The following is a 24,217-nucleotide window of genomic DNA, read 5'->3' as shown; positions in this document are numbered from 1 at the left end:
ACATCTGCCGTGGATCACAGGGAGGGAGCTGCCCCCCACCCACTCATCCTCCCCCCCAGCCGCCTGCCCACCCGCTATCCTGAGGGCCCCTCGTTATGGTGGGGGAGTAGTGCTCCCCTTCTGTGGGTCACAGGGAGGGAGCTGCCCAGCCATTCCCTGGCCCACCCATGCCCGCTCTCCCCCCTGCCCCCACCAGCTTGCTCGCCTGACCTCCCACTTCTCCAGCTGCCTGGTAGGTAGGTAGGTGGGGCATGCATGCATGTGCCAGTGGCCAGGGCAGGCTGGCACCCAAGGGCCCCAGCATGCCTGGGGCCAGCCCTGTCCTTGTCTACTGAACTGAGACTGCTGCTTGCCAGGTGGCGCAGGCATCTCCGCAATAAACAGTGGTTTGGGTGCCTTGGAAGCACTGTTTACTGCAGACACGTCTACTAGAGCATAAGGGAAGATGGCACAGAGAGAGAGAGACCAAACACAGGGTGTTGGCGGTGGCTGCCCTTGTCTGCCTGCTCAAGTGTGCGGAAAGGAAAACTGCACTCAAAGCTTTAGATTGCTATACCAAGATGCTATGTGATAATAGGGAAAAAAGGCAAGGTAGGCATCCCTAGATGCATTTTGGAAGAAGCCTTCTAGTGGTCTGTATGCAAGGCTCACCTGACCTGGTTGTTGCATTTCAGACATGTGTATTGCTAGTTTGGAATAAAAAAAAGTTTGCTCTAATATGTTGCTCTGCTCTTTTTTATGGTGTAGGAACCTATCCCTATTCCTTCCATATTATTCCTACCTCTGGTGCCAACATTTCTGTTAAAGAAGTAATGTCCAGGAATGCATGTACTTCATTAACTGAGGTATTATTGTAATAGTATATCACTGCATCCTAAGGAGTTAATTTTTGGTGGCTGCTTAACTGGAAATTGTGTGCAATTGGAAGAAAAAGGACAAGGATTTTATGGGAGAATGGTACCAACAGATCTGGAATTTGGCTTCGATAGAGAAATTAACGCAGCAGAGGCAGCTGAGGAATGATCTGAATAAACAAGATAATTTTCATTTGAAATGGTTTATGTTTATTACTTATGTGACAATGCAGAAACATGATTTCTCTTCACCATCTAATCATGATTTCTTTTGGAGGGATGTTTTTGGATAGTTTTTGTTTCATTCTATTTACTTTTATGTATTGTTGTTTAAAATGGGTGGTTTTGGAGGGGGTGCATTCATCTGGTACTTATAACAACTTTCTGCATGCTTTCTGGCATTCCGTGTTACTTAGTTTGCGCTGGCTTTGAGTTTCATTTTATAGCATTTTGGGTGATAGCTAGTGACAAGTGATTATTGGCTAATTTAATAGAATTCATAGTATTCTCCTTTGTATGTTTTTTACTTTCTCAGTAATTATTTTATTAATTATTACTTGATTTTTAGGGTTTTTTCTTCTTTGCTTCATTATATGACTGATTGTGCTTATATGTTGTACAAGGTGTGATTTTTAAAAATAAAAATAAAGAACTGTTGTGAGAAAAATGGCCTTTAAATCTAGATTTTGGGATTGCCCTGTGGAAATATATTTCTCCTCACCCATTTTTCTCATCAGAACCTCTTTTTCAACTAGTTCCTTATATCTAGCCAGGCTTTATTGCCAGGCATTATTATACAGCCACAAGAGTGGCTGCATACTATAGTCAGCATCGATTTTTTGCATTCAGCAATGTTAAATTGAAAATACCCCCATGCCATTCTGATCCTTTCAAAACAAAACATTTCAAAACAAAACCTTACAAAACATATACTCCTAAACTCAGAAAAGCACGATTGCACGGGAGTAAATCCCACTGAACTCAATAAACATGCAAATGATCAAACCTACCCTCTTCCTTCTCCTGCTGCCTGCTCCCCTCCCCATCCCCTGTGGTCAGTTTCATCTATCCTAAGCATGATTGCAGGGGAGTAAATCCCACTGAACTCAATAAGCATGCAAATGATCAATCCATTCTCAGTAAACTTGTACAGGATCCCATTTCTTACCTCCCGGACTAAAAAGTAGGGAAATTCAGTAATAGGTAAAAAAAAACACCCTTGCGGTTTAAGAATGTACCTATAGCCCACAGATATTTCTATCCAACTTTAAAAAGCAGGGAAATTGGGCAGCTATAGTGAATGCACCAGGGGAGCAGAAGACCTAGCCTCCTCTCTGAGATATTGTACTGCCCTACAAATTTGGCAAAATGCAAATACAATTTGGGCTGGTCTTTCACAGTGCAATCCACTTCCTGTGTAGCTTGGAAGGATTTGGTAACATGTGCCTCTGAGCATATGGTGAGTGGTGGCAACACCTGCAGTCAGCCCAAATAACAGCAACAAGACATATACTGATCTTGCAGTACTGATCTTGTTTTAGCAGGGGAGAAAGCAACTATATTAAAACAGTTGATATCATTCAGATAATAATGGACTGCCTTCAAGTTGATTCCGACTTATGGGCGACCCTTTGAATAGGGTTTTCATGGTAAGCGTATTCAGAGGGGTTTTACCATTGCCTTCCTCTGAGGCTGAGAGGCAGTGACTGGCCCAAGGTCACCCAGTGAGCTTCATGGCTGTGTGGGGATTTGAACCCTGGTCTCCCAGGTAGTAGTGTGGTGTAGTGGTTAAGGTGTTGGACTACGACCTAGGAGACCAGGGTTCGAATCCCCACACAGTCATGAAGCTCACTGGGTGACCTTGGGCCAGTCACTTTAAATATGTTTGATTTACTTTGCAATTTTAGTGAAGTTTCCTATAGTAAATCTTTCTCTTTTGCTTCTGTTTGTGTGAATGTGTGAACTACAGCAACATTTTGCAACACTAAAAAAAGCTCCAAAAACATTTGTGGAATAATGGCACTGACTGTTCTGCAGAATAGTTTCCAATGGACATGAGAAGTGTCTCAGTTTGCACAAGATATAACAGTGGGAGGTGAAATATATTCTAGCAAAATTCTAGGTGTGTGTGACACCCTTCCCTGGCTCTCCCTGTCAGGTTCCTACCTGCGCGTGGCTACTGCCTGTCACTAGGCACCACCAGGGACTCCACCAGTCTGGACTGTCCTTTTTTATTGTTTCTCTCCCCACTCTAGCACAGATCTCAACAGATCCCCCTGCTAGGCAACCACCAGTCACGTCCTAATACTAGTATTCCCAGAGACTCTGAATACTGGTATTGTTATTCTCTTCACCGCTGCCACCATTTGTTACAGTTTCCCTTCAGCCTTGGTCATTACCTTACCCTCCCTTCTGGTCTGTGAAACCCCAGCCAAGGATCAGGCCTTTGGTAAACCAAATTAAGTATTTATTAAAGATAACAAAGCTAACAAGATTAACAAGATTTCTTCTTAAGGCACATAAGCATATGGTTTTACTCAGAGCTTGGAAAAGTTACTTTTTTGAACTACAACTCCCATCAGCCCCAGCCAGCATGGCCACTGGATTGGGCTGATGGGAGTTGTAGTTCAAAAAAGTAACTTTTCCAAGCTCTGGTTTTACTCAATACTAATCTGAACTCCACCCCCCTCCTTCTCCACCCTCTCCTGGCAAACTACTCCCTCAAACCCACCAAACAACCCACTCTTTCTCTTCTCCCCCCAGATTCCACTCTCACTCTTCCTTTTATACGTTCAGCCATTTTAAACACTCAGCCAATCATCTAGCATTCTACTGCCCATTCACTCCCCTTCCTCTTTCACTCCACTTACCATGTATCTTCTAAACAACCAACACTTACCATATATACATTAATATAGGAACATCACATTTCCCCCCCCTTAAAACAACGGCAGAGTATTATTCCTGTTCCAGGATTTATACGTCGCGTTAACAAATAAAAGTCTCTATGGGGAAAATGTCTTTCTTTGTTCCTCCGTCTGGTCACGTCACTGCAGTCCCAGCCACTTGCCTGGAAAGTCCATCGGCCAGTACATTGTCCTTGCCTTTTATGAACTGGAAGTCCACTTGATAGTCCTGTAGGGCCCAGGACCACCTCTGCAGCATAGTGTTATGGTTTTTCATAGTCTGCAACCATAACAAGGCCCAATGATCCGTAGTCACTGTGAATCTTCATCCCCACACGTATGGGCACAACTTGTTCAGTCCCCACACTACCGCTAGGCACTCCTTCTGGACCGACGAATAGTTTTTCTCCCTCGGCGTCAGCTTGCGACTCAGGTACGCCACTGGATGTCTGGTGCCTTCTCTCTCCTGTAGCAAGACGACTCCCAGCGCCAGGTCCGACGCATCTGTAGCCATGATGAATGGTTTCTCATAGTCTGGTGCTATTAATATGGGTCCTTGGCACAAGGCTTGCTTCAGTAGATCAAAAGCCTTCTGACATTCATCCGTCCATACCACACGCTCAGAACACTTCTTCTTTGTTAATTCATGCAAGGGGGATGCTATTTCCCCAAAATTTATCACAAACTTCCTATAAAATCCAGCCACACCCAGAAATGACCTTACTTGTTTTTTGGTTAAGGGGATCGGCCACGCTTGTATTGCCTCCACCTTGCTCCATAAGGGGGTGATTTTCCCACTCCCCACCTTATGTCCTAAATAGATTACTTCCTTTAGTCCAAACTGGCATTTCTTAGCTTTTATTGTGAAGCCTGCTTTTCTTAAGGCCTCCAATACTGTTGTCAGGTGTTGGACATGCTCAGGCACCGACTTGCTAAAAATGGCCACGTCATCGATATAGGCCACTGCAAAATCTGACATGCCTCGCAACACAGTATTGATTAGCCTCTGAAATGAACTTGGTGAGTTCCTTAGTCCCATGGGTAAGGTCACAAACTCATATAACCCATCTGGTGTACTGAAGGCAGTTTTGGCTCTGGATTGCTCGTCTAGTTCCATTTGCCAAAATCCTTTACAGAGATCTAGTGTAGAGATTATGGTTGCTGCCCCCAATAACTCTAACATTGCGTCTACCCTAGGCATAGGATACGCATCTGGGACAGTAATTTTATTGATTAGCCGATAATCAATGCAAAACCTTGTCGTTCCATCTTTTTTCGGAACCAGGACAATACTTGAGGCCCAGGGACTGATGGATTCCCTGATCACTCCTAATTCCAGCATATCTTCCACCTCCTTTTTGATCTCATTCAAAACTTTCCCATTCACACGGTACGGAACAGATCTGATTGGGGCATGATCTCCAGTATCAATGGAATGTATAACTATACTGGTTCGGCCAGGTTTGTTGCTAAAGAGATTCCTATAGGTTTTCAAAACTCTCAGAATCTCTTCTTTTACTTCCTCCTTCACCTCCTCTGACCATTCCACTTGATCTACCCCTCCTTTGTCTTTGCTTTCCTGTACCAAATCTGGAAGTTCAGGCCCACTTCCCTCAGGGAATAAGGTAACTTGCAACACCTGTACATCCCTGGTATGGTAAGGCTTCAACATATTTACATGAACCACTTTGCTTTTGTTTAATTGGTCTGTGGTGATTACATACGTCACTGTGTCAAGCCTTTCTCTGATGGTATATGGTCCCTCCCAGTTACCCTGTAATTTGTCATGTTTCCTGGGTATGAACGCCATAACCATATCTCCCACATCATACACACGTTCCCTGGCTGTTCTGTCATACCAGTAACGTTGCTTCTCCTGTGCTTGACTCAAATTCTTTTCCACCACCTCCATCATTGATGTTAATTTATTGCGGAATTCCAATACAAAATCTACTACAGATGTTTCGTACTCTCCCAGGGTTCCTTCCCATGAATTTTTTAATAGTTCCAAAGGTCCCCTCACTTTTCTAGTGAACATGAGTTCAAAGGGTGAGAAGCCTGTTGACTCCTGAGGGACTTCTCTGTATGCAAATAAGAAGCATCCCAAACGTTCATCCCAGTCTTGTGGGTGATCTTGAACATAGCTTCTTATCATGCCCTTCAAAACTCCATTGAATCTCTCTGTTAACCCATTAGTGGCGGGATGGTAAGTAGTGGTCTTTAGATGTTTTAGACCACAACATTTCCACATATATTGCATCACTTCTCCCATGAATACACTGCCTTGATCCGTCAGCACTTCATGAGGGAAACCCAGCCTCATAAAGATTTTTAATAAAGCCTCTGCCACTACAGGGGCTTCTACTGATCTTAGTGCTTCTGCGTCTGGGTACCTGGTGGCAAAATCCACCACCACCACTAGATATTTCTTGCCATGCCTTGTGGGTTTGGAAAAAGGGCCCACCAAATCTATTCCCACTCTATAAAAGGGTTGTCCAATTATAGGAAGGGGCTTTAAGGGTGCCTTAGTCTTTACTCCACTTTTCCCCACCTTTTGGCATATTCCACAAGATAGACAATGTTGTTTTACATCTTTGGAGATGTTTGGCCAATAATAGTGTGCCGCCAATCTCCTCTTGGTCTTTTTTATTCCCAGATGTCCTGCACATGGGACATCGTGGGCTACCTCTAGCAATCTGGTTCTGTATTTGCTAGGTACTATCAATTGCTTCACTGGTTCACATTCATCCTTTCTCTCAGCAGGCATCCACAGTCTATATAAAATCCCATTCTCACACACAACTTGATTCCTCAGTTTGTCAGTGAAAGGAATCTGTTGGGTCAGAGCTTGTTCCTTTATCTGCTTCAAACTTATATCTTTATGCAGCTCTTCCCTGAATTGCTCTGCTTCTTTCTTATCAGAGACCACTTGATACAGTTTGTCTCCTTCAGCAGGCCTGCTAGTGGTTGCTATGGTGACCTGAGGCTGGTTAACAGATTCCACCCTGTTTGTTTCAGCCCCCCTTAATATGGCTTCTTTTTCTCTGCCAATTTGCTGTCTGGTCACTACATATATCTTTCCTTGGGCTCCCATTACATCTCTTCCCAGTATTACTGGTTCTTGTTGCTGGGCATTAATGCCTACTTTATATCGGCCCTCTCGGCCTCTCCAAGTCATTTCCACCAGGGCCACAGGCAAACTTTCTGGTTGACCCCTTACTCCTTGGATAGTCACAGTTTCCTGAGGTAATATTACCTCAGATTTTATTAAATCTGGCCTCAGTAATGTCTGAGCGGCACCAGTATCAAGCAATGCCCAATAATTTGCCCCTTGTACACTCACTTCCTCTCTCAGACTTGAATCAAGGTCTGTTACTTCTGTCCAGTTTATCTGGCAGAACTGAACCTTTTTCGCTGTTTCTAAAGCCTTGGGCTCTGTTTTTACTGCCCTTGTCTGAGCAGGATTACTAATGGGGTTGGCAACCTCACATTGAAAACGTAGGTGCCCCGGTCTACCACATTTGTAGCATAATTTCTCCTCACTTTTAGGGTACACAAATCCACTCTGGGGTGTCCTGTGCCCTTCAGATTTTACTGGAGGACTCACTCGCTGTGGTACCACATCCCTTCTGCCAGCATTATATGGTCTGGGTTTAAAATCTCTTGATGTTTTCCCCACCCAGCCAGTTCTGTTGGAGGAGAAGTGATCCGCCATCTCTGCGGCCACCTGCACCGATGTAGGGGAACGGTCTTTGACCAGGAGCCTTATTTCTGGTGGTAACTGATGGTATAATTGATCCAATATCATGAGGTTTTTCACCTCCTCCACAGACTGAGCTTTTGCACTTGTCAGCCATTTCCCAAATATGTCCATCAGTTTTGCCCCCCAGCTCCACGAAAGACCTCCCTGTCTGTATCTGGCAGTTTCTGAAAAGCTTTCTAAAATAATCAGGCCCCAGTCTGAATCCTTTAAACACTGCTTCTTTGAATTCAGCATAGGTGACGGGCCTGTCTGAGGGGAAATATTGGTATACCTCAGCCAATTCCCCTTTAATCAGGTTTGATAAATACTGCATGTATTTATCTTCAGGTAGCCCCCACAACTGAGCTGCTTTTTCAAAGGTGCTGAGGTAAATTTGAGGATCTTGACCAGGCTCATAGACAGCAAAGTCCTTTGGAGTAATTTTTATTTTTGCTCCATCTCTGTCCTTTCTTGTTTCATCAGAATGAAACTTCTCTCTTTCAAATTTTAACTTTTCTACTTGTAATTCGGCATCCACTGCTCGTTGCTTCTCCCTCTCCTCAAACCCCATTCTCATTCTCTCAGTTTCCATCTTCAGCTTCTCAGTTTCCAACTCCCTCTGCTTGTCTTTTTCCTCAGCCTCCCATCTTAACTTCTCTCTCAAGTACTCTATATAAGCGGGATTGCTTAAGTATCCTTCTGGGGTCTCTTCTCTGACAGGTTGTTTTTGCTGGGCAGTAGCAAATCCTATAAGTGCTACCCTCAATTCATCTACCCCTTTACCCTCATGAGGTAAATTGAATGTTATGCACTTCTCCACCAGCTCCTCTCTTTTCATTTTTATGTATTCAGCCATGGTATTTGAGTTCACTCACTCTTTGCCGCACACTCTTTGCCAGTCACTCTCACAAGAAATCTTGTTTTGTTATTTCTGTTTGCCACACCACTGTTCTGGATTCTCTAGTATTCATATCTGGATTCTCTGTTGTTCGTATCCCACCGCTACTGCCACCACATGTGACGCCCTTCCCTGGCTCTCCCTGTCAGGTTCCTACCTGCGCGTGGCTACTGCCTGTCACTAGGCACCACCAGGGACTCCACCAGTCCGGACTGTCCTTTTTTATTGTTTCTCTCCCCGCTCTAGCACAGATCTCAACAGATCCCCCTGCTAGGCAACCACCAGTCACGTCCTAATACTAGTATTCCCAGAGACTCTGAATACTGGTATTGTTATTCTCTTCACCGCTGCCACCATTTGTTACAGTTTCCCTTCAGCCTTGGTCATTACCTTATCCTCCCTTCTGGTCTGTGAAACCCCAGCCAAGGATCAGGCCTTTGGTAAACCAAATTAAGTATTTATTAAAGATAACAAAGCTAACAAGATTAACAAGATTTCTTCTTAAGGCACATAAGCATATGGTTTTACTCAATACTAATCCGAACTCCACCCCCCTCCTTCTCCACTCTCTCCTGGCAAACCACTCTCTCAACCCCACCAAACAACCCACTCTTTCTCTTCTCCCCCCAGATTCCACTCTCACTCTTCCTTTTATATGTTCAGCCATTTTAAACACTCAGCCAATCATCTCGCATTCTACTGCCCATTCACTCCCCTTCCTCTTTCACTCCACTTACCATGTATCTTCTAAACAACCAACACTTACCATATATACATTTATATAGGAACATCACAGTGTGCTCTATGTTTTTAATTGACCATGCCCACCTTTCCTTAAGTGGAGTAGTTTAAGCATAGCGGGCTGAAAACATGCATCTTGGGCAGGCCAGGTTTGTTTTTTCCAACAGCTAGAGTCATTGCTTAAGTAGCAACATATGGTAATCCATCTGATTTTAAAAGTTTGATAGAAATATCTGTTGGCTATAGGTACATTCTTAAATCGCAAGGTTTTTTGCCTATTAGTGCATGCTTTTACATTTTATAAGCCTCTTGGAGACTTTCTATGTTTCAAGCGACTACGATGACTACGACTACGACGACGTAGTAATAATAATAATAATAATAGTCAGAGACTTCAGGTCATTATATTGCTATCAATTTCACATTTTCCTTTTGCCTTAGTGCCAGCTGCGCTACCAGTGTCTTTCTCACTCTGAAGTTTTTCCTCAGGTGAGGCATTGTGGGCAAGGTGGCCTGGGAGAGTCTTGCTGCAGCTTTGCCACAGCATCTAGAAATTCTGTATAAAATTAGTTTGCAGTACTTTAAAGCAGGGGTGGCTAACATTTGTTTGGACCAAGTGTTACATTTATCCTTGGCCAACCATGTGAGGAGCTGCCTGCCAGTTGTAGGTGCAGCTACCCCAAACTCATGCACACACATTGGCACACAGCAACCCCCTCCACAACTGATCTGTACATATCAGCTGAGGAAAAGAGGTTGTTACTCCTTCCCCAGTCATCAAATGATCAGCCTGATGACTGGGGACGAGGTGATTTGAATCTCCATCAGGATGCTGAGCTGAGTTGAGAGGTTTAACCCTCTGTGAATCCCAGTCTATATCTTCTTCCTCTTCTTCTTTCTTCTTCTTCTTCTTCTTCTTCTTTCTTCTTCTTCTTCTTCTTCTTCTTCTTCTTCTTCTTCTTCTTCTTCTTCCTCTTCTTCCTCTTCTTCTTCTTCTTCTTCTTCTTCTTCTTCTTCTTCTTCCTCTTCCTCTTCCTCTTCTTCCTCTTCTACTACTACTACTACTACTACTACTACTACTATCACCACCAGCACCACCACCACCACCACCACCATTGCCACATTGGTGAGTTCTTCTGGGGCCAGAAGAATTTGCTTGGGGGGCTGCACCTGGCTCTCTGGCTAGGGGGTTAGCCACCCCTGCTTTAAAGTGACTTTAAACTTTTAACACAGCAGCAAAACACAGGAAGGACCCTTTTCTCAGTAAGAAGCATAAGGATGGGACAGATACTTTGGAGAGCCTCACAGGGGCCTTGCTGGCTAGGTGGGTGGTAGCAGCAATGGCTGTTAAGCAAGTGAGCATGTGCAGAAACTACGTATTAGTTCATAACCAATCTCAGTTTGAATTATGAGGCTATTTAAGTTCATTCGATAGAGAACCAGGCTCAGCACACATTTGGGCATGACCTCCAAACTGTCCAATTTTGGGTTTCGGCAGCATACTTTATAGTATTTCCCTTACAGAAAATGGAACTACCTCTAAGAACAAGGTCTGAGGATTTTGCATATTCTATCAAAAGAGAATTGACTTTGTCATCCTCCCTATTAAGCAAGGATGTAGTCGTCTGGGGTCACTGGGGGTTGTAAACCTGTTACTTTTTTGGGAGTGGGGTCGTAGCCAACTGGCATGAAAAGGGAGTTCACTGGCCAGCGAGAAGAGTCCTTGTCCTTTCATGCTGACTGGAACCAATCAGAGTGAATGGAGGTGAGTTGGCCACTGAGAAGACTCTTCTCAGTAGCTAACACACAGCCTCTCCTTTCATGTTGAATGGCTCTTAGGGATGTCTGTTGTAGCAGAACGTGGACTCGCAAGTTGACATGGAGAGCAAGAGAGATGAGAGAAAGTGGAAAAGGGGTGTGGCTGTGAGGGGGTGTGGTGTAACTATCATGAAGAGACCCTGCACTTCTGAATTTGCCACTACACTACTACTATTAAGGACTTTATATGTAGCATCATTGTTCCCATGGACTAGGTTTTAACCAAGAATGTCTCAGGATAGTTTCCAGTTGAGCTATGCAAAGAAAGAAAGTGATGCTTGAAAAGTCCCCCAAAACGTTAATAATTTGATATTTGATATCTAACTTATCACTGTGATTTTGAAAATAGAAAATTGCATTTTATGTCCACTCACACACCAAAAAAAACCCCTTTTAACTATATTCCGTCTACTAACCAGGCCTCACACCAGTGCCCAGCATGGGGGAGCGAGGGGGAGAATGTGGTCAAAGTAGGGTGGAAGAGGAATTTGCTAAAGTTGAATTGGGCGTTGGATTATCCCTCAGTTCACACATTCATTGACTTTGTGGATTGGTCTTATTTGCTATGAACTTCTTTTCCTGATACCAGATTTTTTTTTTTAAGAAAGTGTTGAATATGACCACATTGTTAGCTATGACATCTTCTATCTAAACAGTGGAAGTGTGTATTCCCCTTAACGTCTGTGTCAATGAGGTGATGATTGTAGCCATTAACATTCGTTGTTTGATTCTTAACCTGTCTCCCTCTTGTATCTTTTTTAAAAGAATTCACACAGGCAGAACACAACAGTCATTTATACCATCAGTTTGTCTGTCAGAAATGTCTACTCAAAAGATTCTTCAAGTATTAGCACAAGTTTTATTTTCTTGGTCTCAACTGGTGTTCTGTGTGTGTGTGTGTGTATGCATGCATGCGTGTGTGTGTGTGTGTGTTGGCTTTGGGATGGCATGTGAACTCCTCAACTTCAGAGTCATGCATTTCATGTTGATGAGCCTCTTGGTTGTGTGGTTGGGGGGAAGGGGGCTGGATGCTTATAGAATGATTTCTCTCAGAGTCAATCTGTGGGGTAACTTCACAGACCCACTCACTTATGATGACAGAGGACAGAGGAGGACTTAGGAGGACCGGAGGATAACAGACTCCATAGTCCATACCATACATGAAGTATTTGCAAGTCGTACCTTGAATGAAGTCTATTGTTTCCTGTGGGTTTTCTGAGCAACCATAAACAGTGTTACTCTAGCCTTATGCAAGTCACTTTCTGGAAGTCACTGACACGTTGCTTGCTTTATGCTTTCATTCAGTTTCACTGTGTTGAATACTAAGCAAGCATCATGATCATCATGATTTAATTATAAGTGTTGAGGCGGAAGGAACTGATCATCACCATTCCATCCTCCCTGACAACTGCTTTTTAATTTAAACAAACTTGAAGACTGCTCTATACAGCACAGCACATTAACAACCCTATATTATCCACCAATTCGCCGTCTTCTTTCCAAAGCATATTGTGAGACCAACATTATCATCATCATCATTTATATCCCATCTTCTCTCCAAGGAGCTCAAGGTGCTTGGTATACATGGTTCTCCCCCTCCTCATTTAATCCCCACAACAACCCTGTGAGATAGGTTAGCTGAGTGGACTAGTCAGTTACTGGATGGAGTTACCAAAGATGGCAAAGGGAGGAAAAATCTATTTTAAAAATATTTAGTGCAAATGAATGGCTGTTCTTATGTGAGACATTCCAATCAATGACATGGCCCACTAATTAGCTTCTCAATTTTGTTCTTTTGTTTACTAGTCTGTTGCCTCAGACAGGCAAAACCCAGTCAGTTCAGCCCAGCCCTGCAGTACACTAAATGGCCTGTCTTCAAGTTGATCCCGACTTATGGCAACCCTATGAATAGGGTTTTCATGGTAAGCGGTATTCAGAGGGGGTTTACCATTGCCTCCCTCTGAGGCTAGTCCTCCCCAGCTGGCTAGGGCCTGCTCAGCTTGCCACAACAGCACAAGCCAGCCCCTTCCTTGTCTGCAACTGCCGGCTGGGGGGCAACTGGGCTCCTTGGGACTATGCCACTTGCCCACGTCTGCACAGGTGGCAGGGCACGTAACCCCTGAGCTACTCACTGTGGGGGTGATCTTTAGCTAGCCCTTGACACCCAGGAGACATGAGCGGGGATTTGAACTCACAGACTCTGGAATCCCAGCCAGGCTCTCCTCCCCACTGTGCTATACCAGCTGTCTGCAGTACACTGGATAGTGACAAACTGACCCGGGAGAGGCATGGGAGGGGACAGAAGGAAGAAGGAAGTCAAATAAGTTTTTTAAACTATTAACATTGCTGTGTGTTGATACTGAATCCAGCAATATCAATTTTTGTTTGGTTAACTTCGAACAGGCTAAATGTAAGGACAAGAAGTCAGCAATGGTTCAGTTTTCAACTTTCAAAATTACATCGCATAGCAGAAAAAAAATTCAACTGCACAAGCCTTGTTTAATTGCAGGGGGAACGTAGCTGACTGTCCTTAGACAGACAGCAAGCCTGCTTCATTTACTTTTGAATCAAAAACACACAGGCCAACCTTAGAAAGAACAGAAACATTGGTGGAAAGAACAAAACCAATGACATTCTTTTTCGGCAACAGAAAAGGTTGAAAAAGTAAAAGCAGAAGATAACGGAAAATGAACTAACAAGAACCGTAACCAGGTGCCAGTTTGGTGAATTGACAACCAAACCGGCACCAATAAGCAAACTACATCCCTAGCCCCGGTGTCCCCAGCAGAGCTGACATTGTTTATCTATCTCTGTATATTTGTGCAATTATGTAAGCATTTTGGTGGTGGTGGTGGCAGCAGAACAGAGAAATGTTGAGCAAAGTGGCTGTTGCAGCTGCTTCCATCTTTACTGCCCCAGAAGGCCTCAGTTCAAATAAATGCGTACTATGTTGGAGCCCAAGCACATTCTCAAGTCATAAGAATGGGAGCAGTTGCTGCAGCTGCTTTACTCAGTGTTTATCTTGAACTATCTCTGTTTCTGTTCACCACTGTCTGGCAGGCGTCTGGGAAGGGGGAGACTGTAGACAGCTGTGGAAGGGATGGGTGCTAGCACCCAGCTGATGAGAGAACACCAAGTGAATCAGCCTACTTTTCCATGGGGACGGCCCACCAAGGTGGCACTGGGGGCACCCAGAGGGCAGCTTGCCTAGGGCCCCCTCAAATGTGGTGTTGCCCCTGCTGGTAACAAATACAACTCCCTTTCTAGGTAGTTGCCGTGCTAAATCTACTTTTATCCATTTGCTCAGATAGTAATAATGCAAACCATGCACCATATACAAATGTAACAGGCTACTCAACAGCTTAATTAAACATGCAGTACTGCCTCAATTTACATTGATTTAGCCAAAGGGCACAAGCAAGCTGATTAACAACTAAGCTAAAATACATGTATGCATTTCAACAAAACATTAAAATCACAAACAGGAAAAGCAAAAACAAGCCACCGCAGCAACATTAGGCAGGCAACACCTAATGCTTTCTTGAACCAGAAGGTTTTAAACCAACTTTTTATAAAAAGTCTGTGATCTGGCCAAAGGAGCCTCTCTGGGTAGAGAGGTCAGTAGTGAGGGTGCCAGCATAGAAAAGGCTCTGCTTCTCATACCCATGGGCCCCCTTTAACTCAGAAGGCAGAGGGTCAGAGTCTTATCTAAAGATCTCAGAACCCAGCGCATGATGACATAACATAAAGAAGGATGGTCCTTCGGGTATCTATCAAGTGTGACCTATTCAACCAATCCTTATCCCTAATTAGCATACAACATAAGGTAAGTTTATGCAGCTGTGCTACTTCCCATCCAGCCAAACGAGATAAGATGGTGGCAGATCTGTGTCTTTAGATCTATATCTGCTGCAGTCATGTACAAAGTAAGGTGGGGTGGTCTAACGAAGCAAAATCATAATGGGTATGTGGTGCACAGAACATTTCCCACTCCTTCAGCTTAACATCCCTGGAGCCCCTCTCCACAAGAATGTTTCCCTCAGCTGGTTTCACTTCCCATAGAGGAGCTCTGGTTGGAGAAAAAAATGCTGATTCAATCAAGGGGTGAAAGTGGTGCTATTGAGAGGTAAGTTCTTAAAAAACAGAAGATTCTGTGCTCTCCCTCTGCATACCTTTTGCTTCTTAAATCAGACCCCTAACCCCTTATCAGTTCCAGATCCAGTATCTACTGCTTTCACATCTATGTAAGGCCACAGGTTTCTAAAGCAATATACCCCTGCAAAACCCCTGTTTATTGGTGGCACAAGTGGGGTGAGTAGGGTTGCCAGGTTCATGGCCTGAGACTGATCCTGTATCTTTTGGAGAAGAGAAAGTCAGCCAAGTGCAGGTGTTCTTGCAACCCTGTAATGAGAAAAATCACAAGGTGGAATTCTCCCTTCCTCCTGCACAACTTTTAAAGATACAGAAGACCTTTTGGAAGCCAGGCCTGGCAACCAAGAGGTCTTCTGTATCTTTAAAAGTTGGGGAGGGGGAAGGGAGAATTCCACTTTGTGGTTTTTCTCATTACAGGGTTGCAAGAACACCTGCATTTGGCTGACCTTCTCTTCTCCTAAAGATTCAGTCTCAGGCCATGAACCTGGCAACCCTATGGGTGAGTGTACACTCCAGAAAGTCACTTGGCTTTAAAAAAAATTGTTTTATTGTGTTGGGTTTTTTTCATGGTTTTACATTGAGAGCTATGTTATGACTACTAGTAAAAGGTGGGATATAGACCTTGTAATTAATTAACTAACCAGCAAATCCTCTTTCAAAACATCAAGTCTGAAGAAGCTATCATCTTGTTGAACTTATGTAAGATGTCCAAATTTAAACTGCATCACTGAGTCCACCAGAAATTATGATCCTAAAAAGATCCTGTCTGAGCTGTTCTTTCATTTTCCTTCTAAAAATACAGTTTTTTAAATTTCCTGCTCTGTGGATATTCAGCATATTTGAAAAGCAGGCGTGCTTATTGCTCATTTCATTGTTCCCCTATAATTCTTTGTTGTCATAATGGTGTCATATATGGAGGGGAGATACAGGCTCAGGCCACATGCAGGAGTATTTGCTTACACAAATTGGAGACCTATGCCATAGTTTAATTAGCCATATAACTATGATGGCATCATCCTGGGACTCAATCCAACATTTGACATGTCTGAGTAGCATCAACGAGCCACTACTCAGAAACTGTTCCACGAGGCTTATCATTCTTCCTCTTCCACGGTTCTCTGCAAAGGCTGACGATCCAAACCCTCTCAATTTGATTATTCAGTCTTGTGATGTGCTATACCTTCTGTCATCACCTTTCTTCAAATTCATGCAATTCTCTGGTTTCAGTAAAAAAAAAAAAAAAAAAAACCTTAAACGTTTATGGGAAAAGATGGGAGGGAATTTAAAAAAAAAAATTGGGGTTTTAATGTCATGACTTATTTAGTTTTATAATGTACAATGCAGGCTTAGGCCGCAATCCAATACACACTTACCTGGGAGTAAGTCCCATTGAACCCAATGGATCTTATTTCTGAGGAGACATGTAATGGATCGCAGCCTGAGTTAGTTATATTTATTTCCCAGTGAAATCAATGGAACTTAAATTAGTTACAGCTACTTTTCACAGTGAGTTCATGTGGCTCGAGTGTGAATAACTTAGACTGGATCCAACCTAAAGTTGTTGCTTTTTGGTATGTGAAGTGTTTTTTATATGTGGGCCATTAACTTCCCCAATTACCTATTGTTGGCTGGTCTGCTGGTAAATAAATTGTAGAAATGTGTTGTTTGTTTAATTCTAATTTGTTTAATTCTACTTTCACTAGCTAGAATCCAGAGAGCTCAGTGTATAGATTAAGCATGTTTGGAACAAGTATTATTTGTAAAAAATAGTTTTGTACTGCTGAACCTATGCTTGATAGGAACTAAAGAACACTCAAACCCAAGATTGTGTGCAGAGAACTACACTGATGTATTGTTAGTCAATTCTTGCAATTTTACACAAAGTTGTTACATAATAATATACACAAGTCTATACAGCATATATGGAAATACTGAATGATAAAAACACCTTTTATTTGATCCGGATTTTTATGTGTATGTATATATAAACACACACATGTATATATCCACACTGATGGGTATGGGTCATGTTTGCATGCCATGGTAAGTCATAAACTGTGGCCCCTCCTGGCTTGTGCTGAAATAAAACTAACCACAATCCCTGGATTACCATTATGGCCAAACTGGGAAGTGTGGTTTGTTTCATTCCAAACAAACTACAATCTGTAGTCAAAGTGTGTTCTTGGCTTACTGATTATGGTTTGTTTCATTCAAACAACTACAATCCCTGGTTCAAGAACTGCAAGTGTGCAGGAGTGAAGCAAGCATAATTTATGGCTTACTGTGACATGTGAACATGGCCAGTATAATGCAGCTACATATGTTCATATGTAATTTGCTGAATATGTAATATATTTCTAGGTAGGCATGTAAAAAGGCATGCAGCATAGTTTCTGTTCCACAAAAGCAACATTATTTGGTTCGCAGTTTGCTGTGGTCAAATTTAACAGTGTAATTATCACGTTATTTTTACATAATTCCACACCATTCATTTCAGGGTTGGAGGAAGATGTCATCAATAACATACTGAAAAAAATAATGACAGCAAATTATGAAATGAAAAAAAATGATGACAGTGAATATTGATCACATTTGCCTGCCTGATTTCTGTTCCTCTTTGCAGACAAACATACGAACTGCCGCAATTTCAGGTATCATTTCCAATTTTGATTAGGGATGAAGGAGAAATTCACTAAAGTCAAACCCCAGTTCACACATTCACTATCTCTGTGGATCAGTCTTGTTTGCTATGAGCTTCTGCAGCTGTTTCCGATACCAGGTGGTTGTTGTTGTTTTAAAAAAGTGACTAATATAACAATATTGTTAATGATGACATCTTCAGTGTTAACAATTGACCTTTATTGACATTTGTTTTTACTATACTTTAAATTATTTTTCCTGTATGGTTTTTATATTTTTTCAAAAAACAAAATAGCAATATACAAATATATTAATACATAAATAAAATGTGTATTTCCTTTAACTTCTGTGTCATTAAGGTGATGGTGGTAGCCATTAACATTCACTATTTGATTCTTAATCTATCTCCCCCTTTTATCTGTTTCTTTTTAAAATCTCCATGACTTTAGCCAAACTCACAGTTCTTTAGTAACCAGATAGGTGCAAAAGTATCTCACACCAGCACACTGAAAAACTGACTGAGGGGTGAGGAGTGGAGTGGATAAAGCAAAAGAAGTTGTTTAACTCTTGGTCAAACAAGCTAAGTGTAAAGTCAAGAACTTAGTAGAGAGCAGCATTCAAGGCTTGAAGATAAATTTGGTTACGTTTTCTGCTTTCAAAATTATATTATATACGTGAGCTGGGGAAGAAATTCATCTTCACAAGCCTCATTTAATTGTGTGTGTGTGTAAATCTTTTGTCTCATCTCCTCGGATAGACAGTATTCCTGAGGCAAGATGCCTACTTGATGGACAATTACCTGGCTCATTTACTTTTGAATAAAGAAATGGAAAGCAATCATTAGAGAAAAAAAATCAATAACATTACTTTTTCACAAAGGAAAAGGATGAAATGGAAAAAGCAGAAGAGAACAAAGCACTGACTACAACAGATTGCAACCAGCTGCCAGTTTGTTGAAAAGCCAGCCAAACCTGCACCAAACTGTGAATTACATCCCTAATTTATTGACATCCCTACTTCCAGATCAACATGCCATTCTTGGTACAAAAGGATCTGGAAGAAAGATGGGTATGTTATGTTTCATACAAAGTCTTTAAAATGTTGAGAATCTAAAGAAGATTATGTCAGGAATCTAATCAGTTGCAACAAGTTAAGATCCATTATATTCCTTTGTGTTTTACACTGGACGTTTTGTCATAAAATGTGAGCACTAAGATATTATTCTGCTTGTTTCAGCATCTGTTATCTTACCAACCACACTTTATGACAAAATATGTCTTAAGTAAAGAGTTTGGATTAGTGTCTTTGCATTTTTTTTATTGTTTAACTTTATTATTTGTTTTAGTTTGTAAAGCATGTGCGAAGATCAGTGTAGATCAGAATCTGTAGTGAAGTTCCATGCTGATAGAACATTCCCCAGTCCCTTTACTATAGTTAAAGATTGGGAGCAGGCCTCATACTCCCATGGGATCACACATGTCCTGTCCACTATCCCTTTCTCCTTCCTCTCCCTTTTCTTCTGTGCAAATCCCACCTTTCGCCTTTCCAAAGTTAACCATGATGTAGCAGTACATCTGCACCAATCCTAATGCTAACCATATTAGCTTTAAATAAGAATTTAAAGCTGGATTGCCCTGGGACTATTTGGCTGAAGGGAAACACACTATGGCAGAGCTTGGAAGTAACTCATTACAAATAACGAGTTACTTGTAATTTATTACTTTTTAAAGTAACGAGAGGGTAACTTCATTATATTTTGCTAGTAATAGAACTACTAGTAATTTCCTTACTTTTCAGCAGCAACAGTACTTTTGGGTGTTACTTGGGGTGGAGCAGGGGAAGTCTGCTCCTCTGATTGGTGGATGAAAGACATGTGCCAGAAGCATGGGCTTCTGCACAGCATCGCTCTTCCCTCATGCTCTGTGTTAGGAGGCACGAGGGAGGAAGTGGAGAGCCAGACGGTCGGTCGTGGAGTGGAGAGAGGGGGAAAAATGGATGGTGGAGGGAGAAAGCCAGAGGGCAAGGATGAAGGAGGAGAAGGCAGCAGCAGAATGGAGGTGAAGAGCTGTGGAGGTTAGTGACAATGATATGTGTGTGTGTGTATGTGTGTTACCCTTTCCTGCTTGCAGGGTGAACTCTGAACTCACTCTGGATGGTGGATCTCTGCTCACCCCCGCCTGCCAGCCTGCCCCCCTGCTTGCTCATTCCCTCACTTGCCCTACTGCCCCCACCCCCACTCTTTTGCTACCCTGCATGTCCCCCCACTCACCCTACTTCCCCTGCTCGCCCTGCCACCCCCACCTGCTTGCCCTGCTGCCCCCGCTTGCCCTGCTGCCCCCCCGCCTGCTCACCCAAAGGGGAGGGGGCTCAAATGGCAGAAAGACAGGGAAGGGCCCAATCCAGGGACGGGTACCCTTGCCTCTGTCCTTGCAAAAAAATGCCTTCCCTAGATCTCGTTCTGTCTCCATTTGTCTGGTAAGAGCCAGGCATTAGAATAGAGGCAGGCATTAGAATAGGGTCTCTTCTTTTCCAGTCCTCTCCCCCAGTAGAACAGAGGCCAGATTCACAACCCATGAGGCTCCCGAGACACACTTCAGGGGAGGGGGTGGAATAGGTGCATGCGCCAGATCCCATCTGTATAACAATTTTCTCTTCCTCTGTTCTGGGGAATCCCCGCTACATTTGCTTGCCTCTCTTCCTTTCTCCATGCAGCCCTGCCTCCAAATGTGTATTTATTTTATCATCACATGGTAGGAATGCATTCCACAACATGATCCGTCTGGCCGGTAGTTCGTGGGTGCATTTCCGCCCTCCTTCTAGTAAAGCCAACTTTATTGTGGAAGTGAGTCTGTTTCTCTTCCCCCAGATGGAGATTCGGTGTGTGATATGTTCGCAGGCCTACCTAGAAGAATCTTTTCAAAACCTGCATGAGAAGTGGCCCCTTGACCTTGTTCTGCTTTCCTGTGTGTGTACTGGATTGCTGTTTGATAATGTTGGGATTTCATTGTGCAGCTTAAGTGCCTCCTTGAACTCAATAGGACTTCTGAGTAAATGGGATTGTTAACCTCACATGCGACCCAATCTAAGGCACTTTTACTCTGTAGACCCACTGTCACCCTGATAAGCGTGTACAGGGTAGCTTTAAAGGGGATTTGTTGTCTCTTCAGGCCCTTGAACTAGCCTCCTGCAGCCTTGCAAATAAGACCACAAAGATTACTAGCATATTTGGGGCTGGTAGAGGAGGAACCAAGAGTTCTGTCCCTCCTCTGTGAGCCCTTGCGTTTCCATGCTGGCCATGGAGAAGGGGGCGCCTGTCCTCTGGTAGCCCGTCTATTTTCTGTGCTGGGCACCTGCATGCAATTCCTAGCTACCAAGTGGTCCTGCTACTCCATTCCCACATCCTCTTAAACCCCAGTAGTTTACTCCAGCAGAAACATCATTTTGAAAATACTTCTTTTCTGGATCATCCATACTGCCAGTACAGTAGGTAGCAAATAGCTCCAGTTCATGTTGGCATGTCCTTCTGCAGGGAAGCACTTTCCCACATAAATTGTTGCTGGAGTAAGCTACCACTAAAGGATAAATATGAATGCAACCCAGTTATAGTTACAAAAGCATGAGACTTCTCAATCTTTCAAGACATGCAAGTGGGTGGAGGGAAGCGGGGGGAGGTCCTGATGCACTTTACTGATTCCCAGCCCAAATCTAAATATGTTTGCTCAGAAGCAAGTCCTGCTGGACCATCTCCCTGATGCTTAGGATTGCAACCTGTGGGTATAGAGCTAGTTCTTCCATAGTAAGTTCCAGCAGCATACAAAAATCTGACTTTGTGTGTATGGTCGCTCTTCTCAATCAGAGTGTTTCTGGTTAATAATTTCCAGAGAGCCAGCTGTGTTAATCTTCTGCAGTAAAAACAACGAAGAGTTTTGTGGCACCTTGAAGGACTAGAGCTTAGATCCTAAGGTCCCATGAGTAGAACTCTGCTCATAGGACACTCCTGTCAGCAGAAGCAATTTTCAACCATGTCCTTTTCCCTGCAGTCTTCTGTGCCCCCTAGAAAAATGCTCTGAAAGGCCTAGGGAGGGGGTGCTCTGGAACAGCATAGGAGGTGGAATGACAGACAGCAAGCAATCAACAGAAGGTTTATGCCACAATAAATCAGTTTGCCTTTAAGGTGCCATATGACTGTGTGTTTTGACTAATAACTGTGCCAGTCTCTATTATCAGATCTTAATGCCTCATAATTTTCTAGAGGTGTTGTAGAAATACAGTAAATTCTGAGTTATCAACACTTCAGAGATATACATCTCTAGATTATCAGAATCAGGAGCACTTCCAGACAACCTGTTTATTGAGAATTCATCCGGATTTGTTTGCAGGGAAATTAGACAATGTTCATTCCCATTTATTTGCAGGAGAGTTGTGTCAAAGCAAGTCTTTCCCCACATGTTCCAGTGCATTTCCCCATCACTTTCCTCAAAAGATCTGATTTTTTTGGGGGGGGGGGGAGTGTGTTTGTTGCACCAGACCTCCCAATCAATTATAATTATGCAACCTGAATTTGCTGGTTTTGTTTCTTGTTGTTACGTGCCTTCACGTCGATTAAGATGTATGGAGACCCTATGAATCAGTGACCTCCAATAGCATCTGTCATGAACCACCCTGTCCAGATCTTGTAAGTTCAGGTCTGTGGCTTCCTTTATGGAATCAATCCATCTCTTGTTTGGCCTTCCTCTTTTTCTACTCCCTGCTGTTTTCCCCAGCATTATTGTCTTTTTTAGGGAATCGTATCTTCTCATGATGTGTCCAAAGTATGATAACCTCAGTTCCATCATTTTAGCTTCTAGTGACAGTTCTGGTTTAATTTGTTCTAACACCCCATTATTTGTCTTTTTCGCAGTCCATGGTATGCGCAAAGCTCTCCTCCAACACCACATTTCAAATGAGTTGATTTTTATCTGCTTTTTTCACTGTCCAATTTTCACACGCATACATAGAGATCAGAAATACCATGGTCTGAATGATTCCGATGTTAGTGTTCAGTGATACATCTTTGCATTTGAGGACCTTTTCTAATTCTCTCATAGCTGCCTTCCCCAGTCCTAGCCTTCTTCTGATTTCTTGTCTATTGTCTCCATTTTGGTTAATGACTGTGCCGAGGTATTGATAATCCTTGACAGGTTCAATGTCCTCATTGTCAACTTTAAAGTTACGTAAATCTTCTGTTGTCATTATTTTAGTCTTCTTGACGTTCAGCTATAGTCCTGCTTTTGTGCTTTCCTCGTTAACATTCATTATCATCATGGTCTGTGGGTGGGTAGGAGGTGACAAGGAAGGAGGTGGAGAGTGAGACAGGGTGGAGTGGAGAAAACAATTGTTTAAAAAAATGGAGTGGAGGGAAAAAGGAGCTGGAGGACAAGAACATGGATAAAGGAGGAGAAGGAAGCAGCAGCAGAATGGAGATAAAGAACTGTGGAGGTGAAACATGACAACATGTGTGTGCTTGCATTTGGCACACAAAGTGACCTCCACCACCCTCTCTGGCTACTGTGCTGCATTTGCAGTATTTTAACTTTTTTGCATCTCGGGAAAATGTTTGCTTGGGTGAGTGTCCCTTAGTTGGTGGCAGGGCAGGGTCCGGGAGGTAGTTAAGTGAGAGAGATTATGCTGGCTGGCTGAGGGGGAGGGTTGCACTTGGTTTGATGTGCAAAGATCTGAGCTGTGGCCTCTGCCTCCCCACCTCCCTTACCAGCAGAGAGACCACCATTGCTATCTTATGGATAAAAAGAATTGTTCTACTACCTCTGTATGTGTGTGTTTATTTTTTTTGTTGTTTTAGTCTACTTAGATGTGCAGCAGCCAAGGCCAGCACCACGTAGGTGTTTTTTTTTAAAAAAAGTAACTGAAATGTAACTGTAGTGATACTTTTGAGAAAAAGTGAAGTAATCTGTTACTTTCAGAGCAATTGTAATTGTAACGGTAATGACTATTTTTTTGGGCCATGCAACTGTAACTGTAATTTATTACTTTTTAAAAGTAATCTTCCCAGCTCTGCACTATGACACACTCTGTCAACCAGGAGAAGACTTAGGGCCACTGAGAGGTTACAACTCCTGCGTTCAGGAAGGATATGAAAGTGAGAAACCTAGCCTGGCTCCATCTATAGGCCCAAGAAGGAGCAGCTGCAGGGATCTTGCTTCTCCATTTCCTGCCAGAATCAACATTCTGCTCCAATTGCTAGTTGCCCTCGGACTGCAGATCCAAACTGGCAGATGCACTGGCCCCATCTGTTGTGTATGTGAGAGTTTTGCCTTTTTGCCGTTTTTAAAAATTATGTTATTACAACTAGTTGCTTGTAAGCTGCCTTGAAAGCCATTTGACTGAAAGGTAGGGAATAAGTCTGCAAAGTAAACAAGCAAACCATACTTAAAGGTAACCACTTAATGGGGAGCCCACTGGGTGCTCC

The 24,217-nt window shown here is 43.0% G+C and overlaps 1 protein-coding gene across 3 annotated transcripts in view; it reads left to right on the top strand.

Annotated features, from left to right (window-relative positions):
- ADCY2 (adenylate cyclase 2) overlaps positions 1 to 24,217 on the top strand; it is a 260,383-nt gene that overhangs the window by 5,745 nt on the left and 230,421 nt on the right. Inside the window, exon 1 of one of the 3 annotated variants that reach the window (XM_061588151.1) lies at positions 14,836 to 15,085. The exons of 1 other annotated variant lie outside the window; for it this stretch is intronic. Coding sequence is in view for 1 of the 2 variants with exons in the window: in XM_061588133.1 (XP_061444117.1) it covers positions 15,590 to 15,610 (21 nt within the window). In the remaining variant the exon portion in view is untranslated. Of the gene's footprint in view, positions 1 to 14,835; positions 15,086 to 15,553; positions 15,611 to 24,217 lie in introns of those variants that run through there. One more of the 3 variants, XM_061588133.1, reaches the window with a different exon arrangement.

This window comes from Rhineura floridana, chromosome 1 (genome assembly GCF_030035675.1).
Source record: "Rhineura floridana isolate rRhiFlo1 chromosome 1, rRhiFlo1.hap2, whole genome shotgun sequence".
Classification (NCBI taxonomy): Eukaryota; Metazoa; Chordata; class Lepidosauria; order Squamata; family Rhineuridae; genus Rhineura; species Rhineura floridana.
This window is presented reverse-complemented; position numbering and strand designations above follow the sequence as displayed.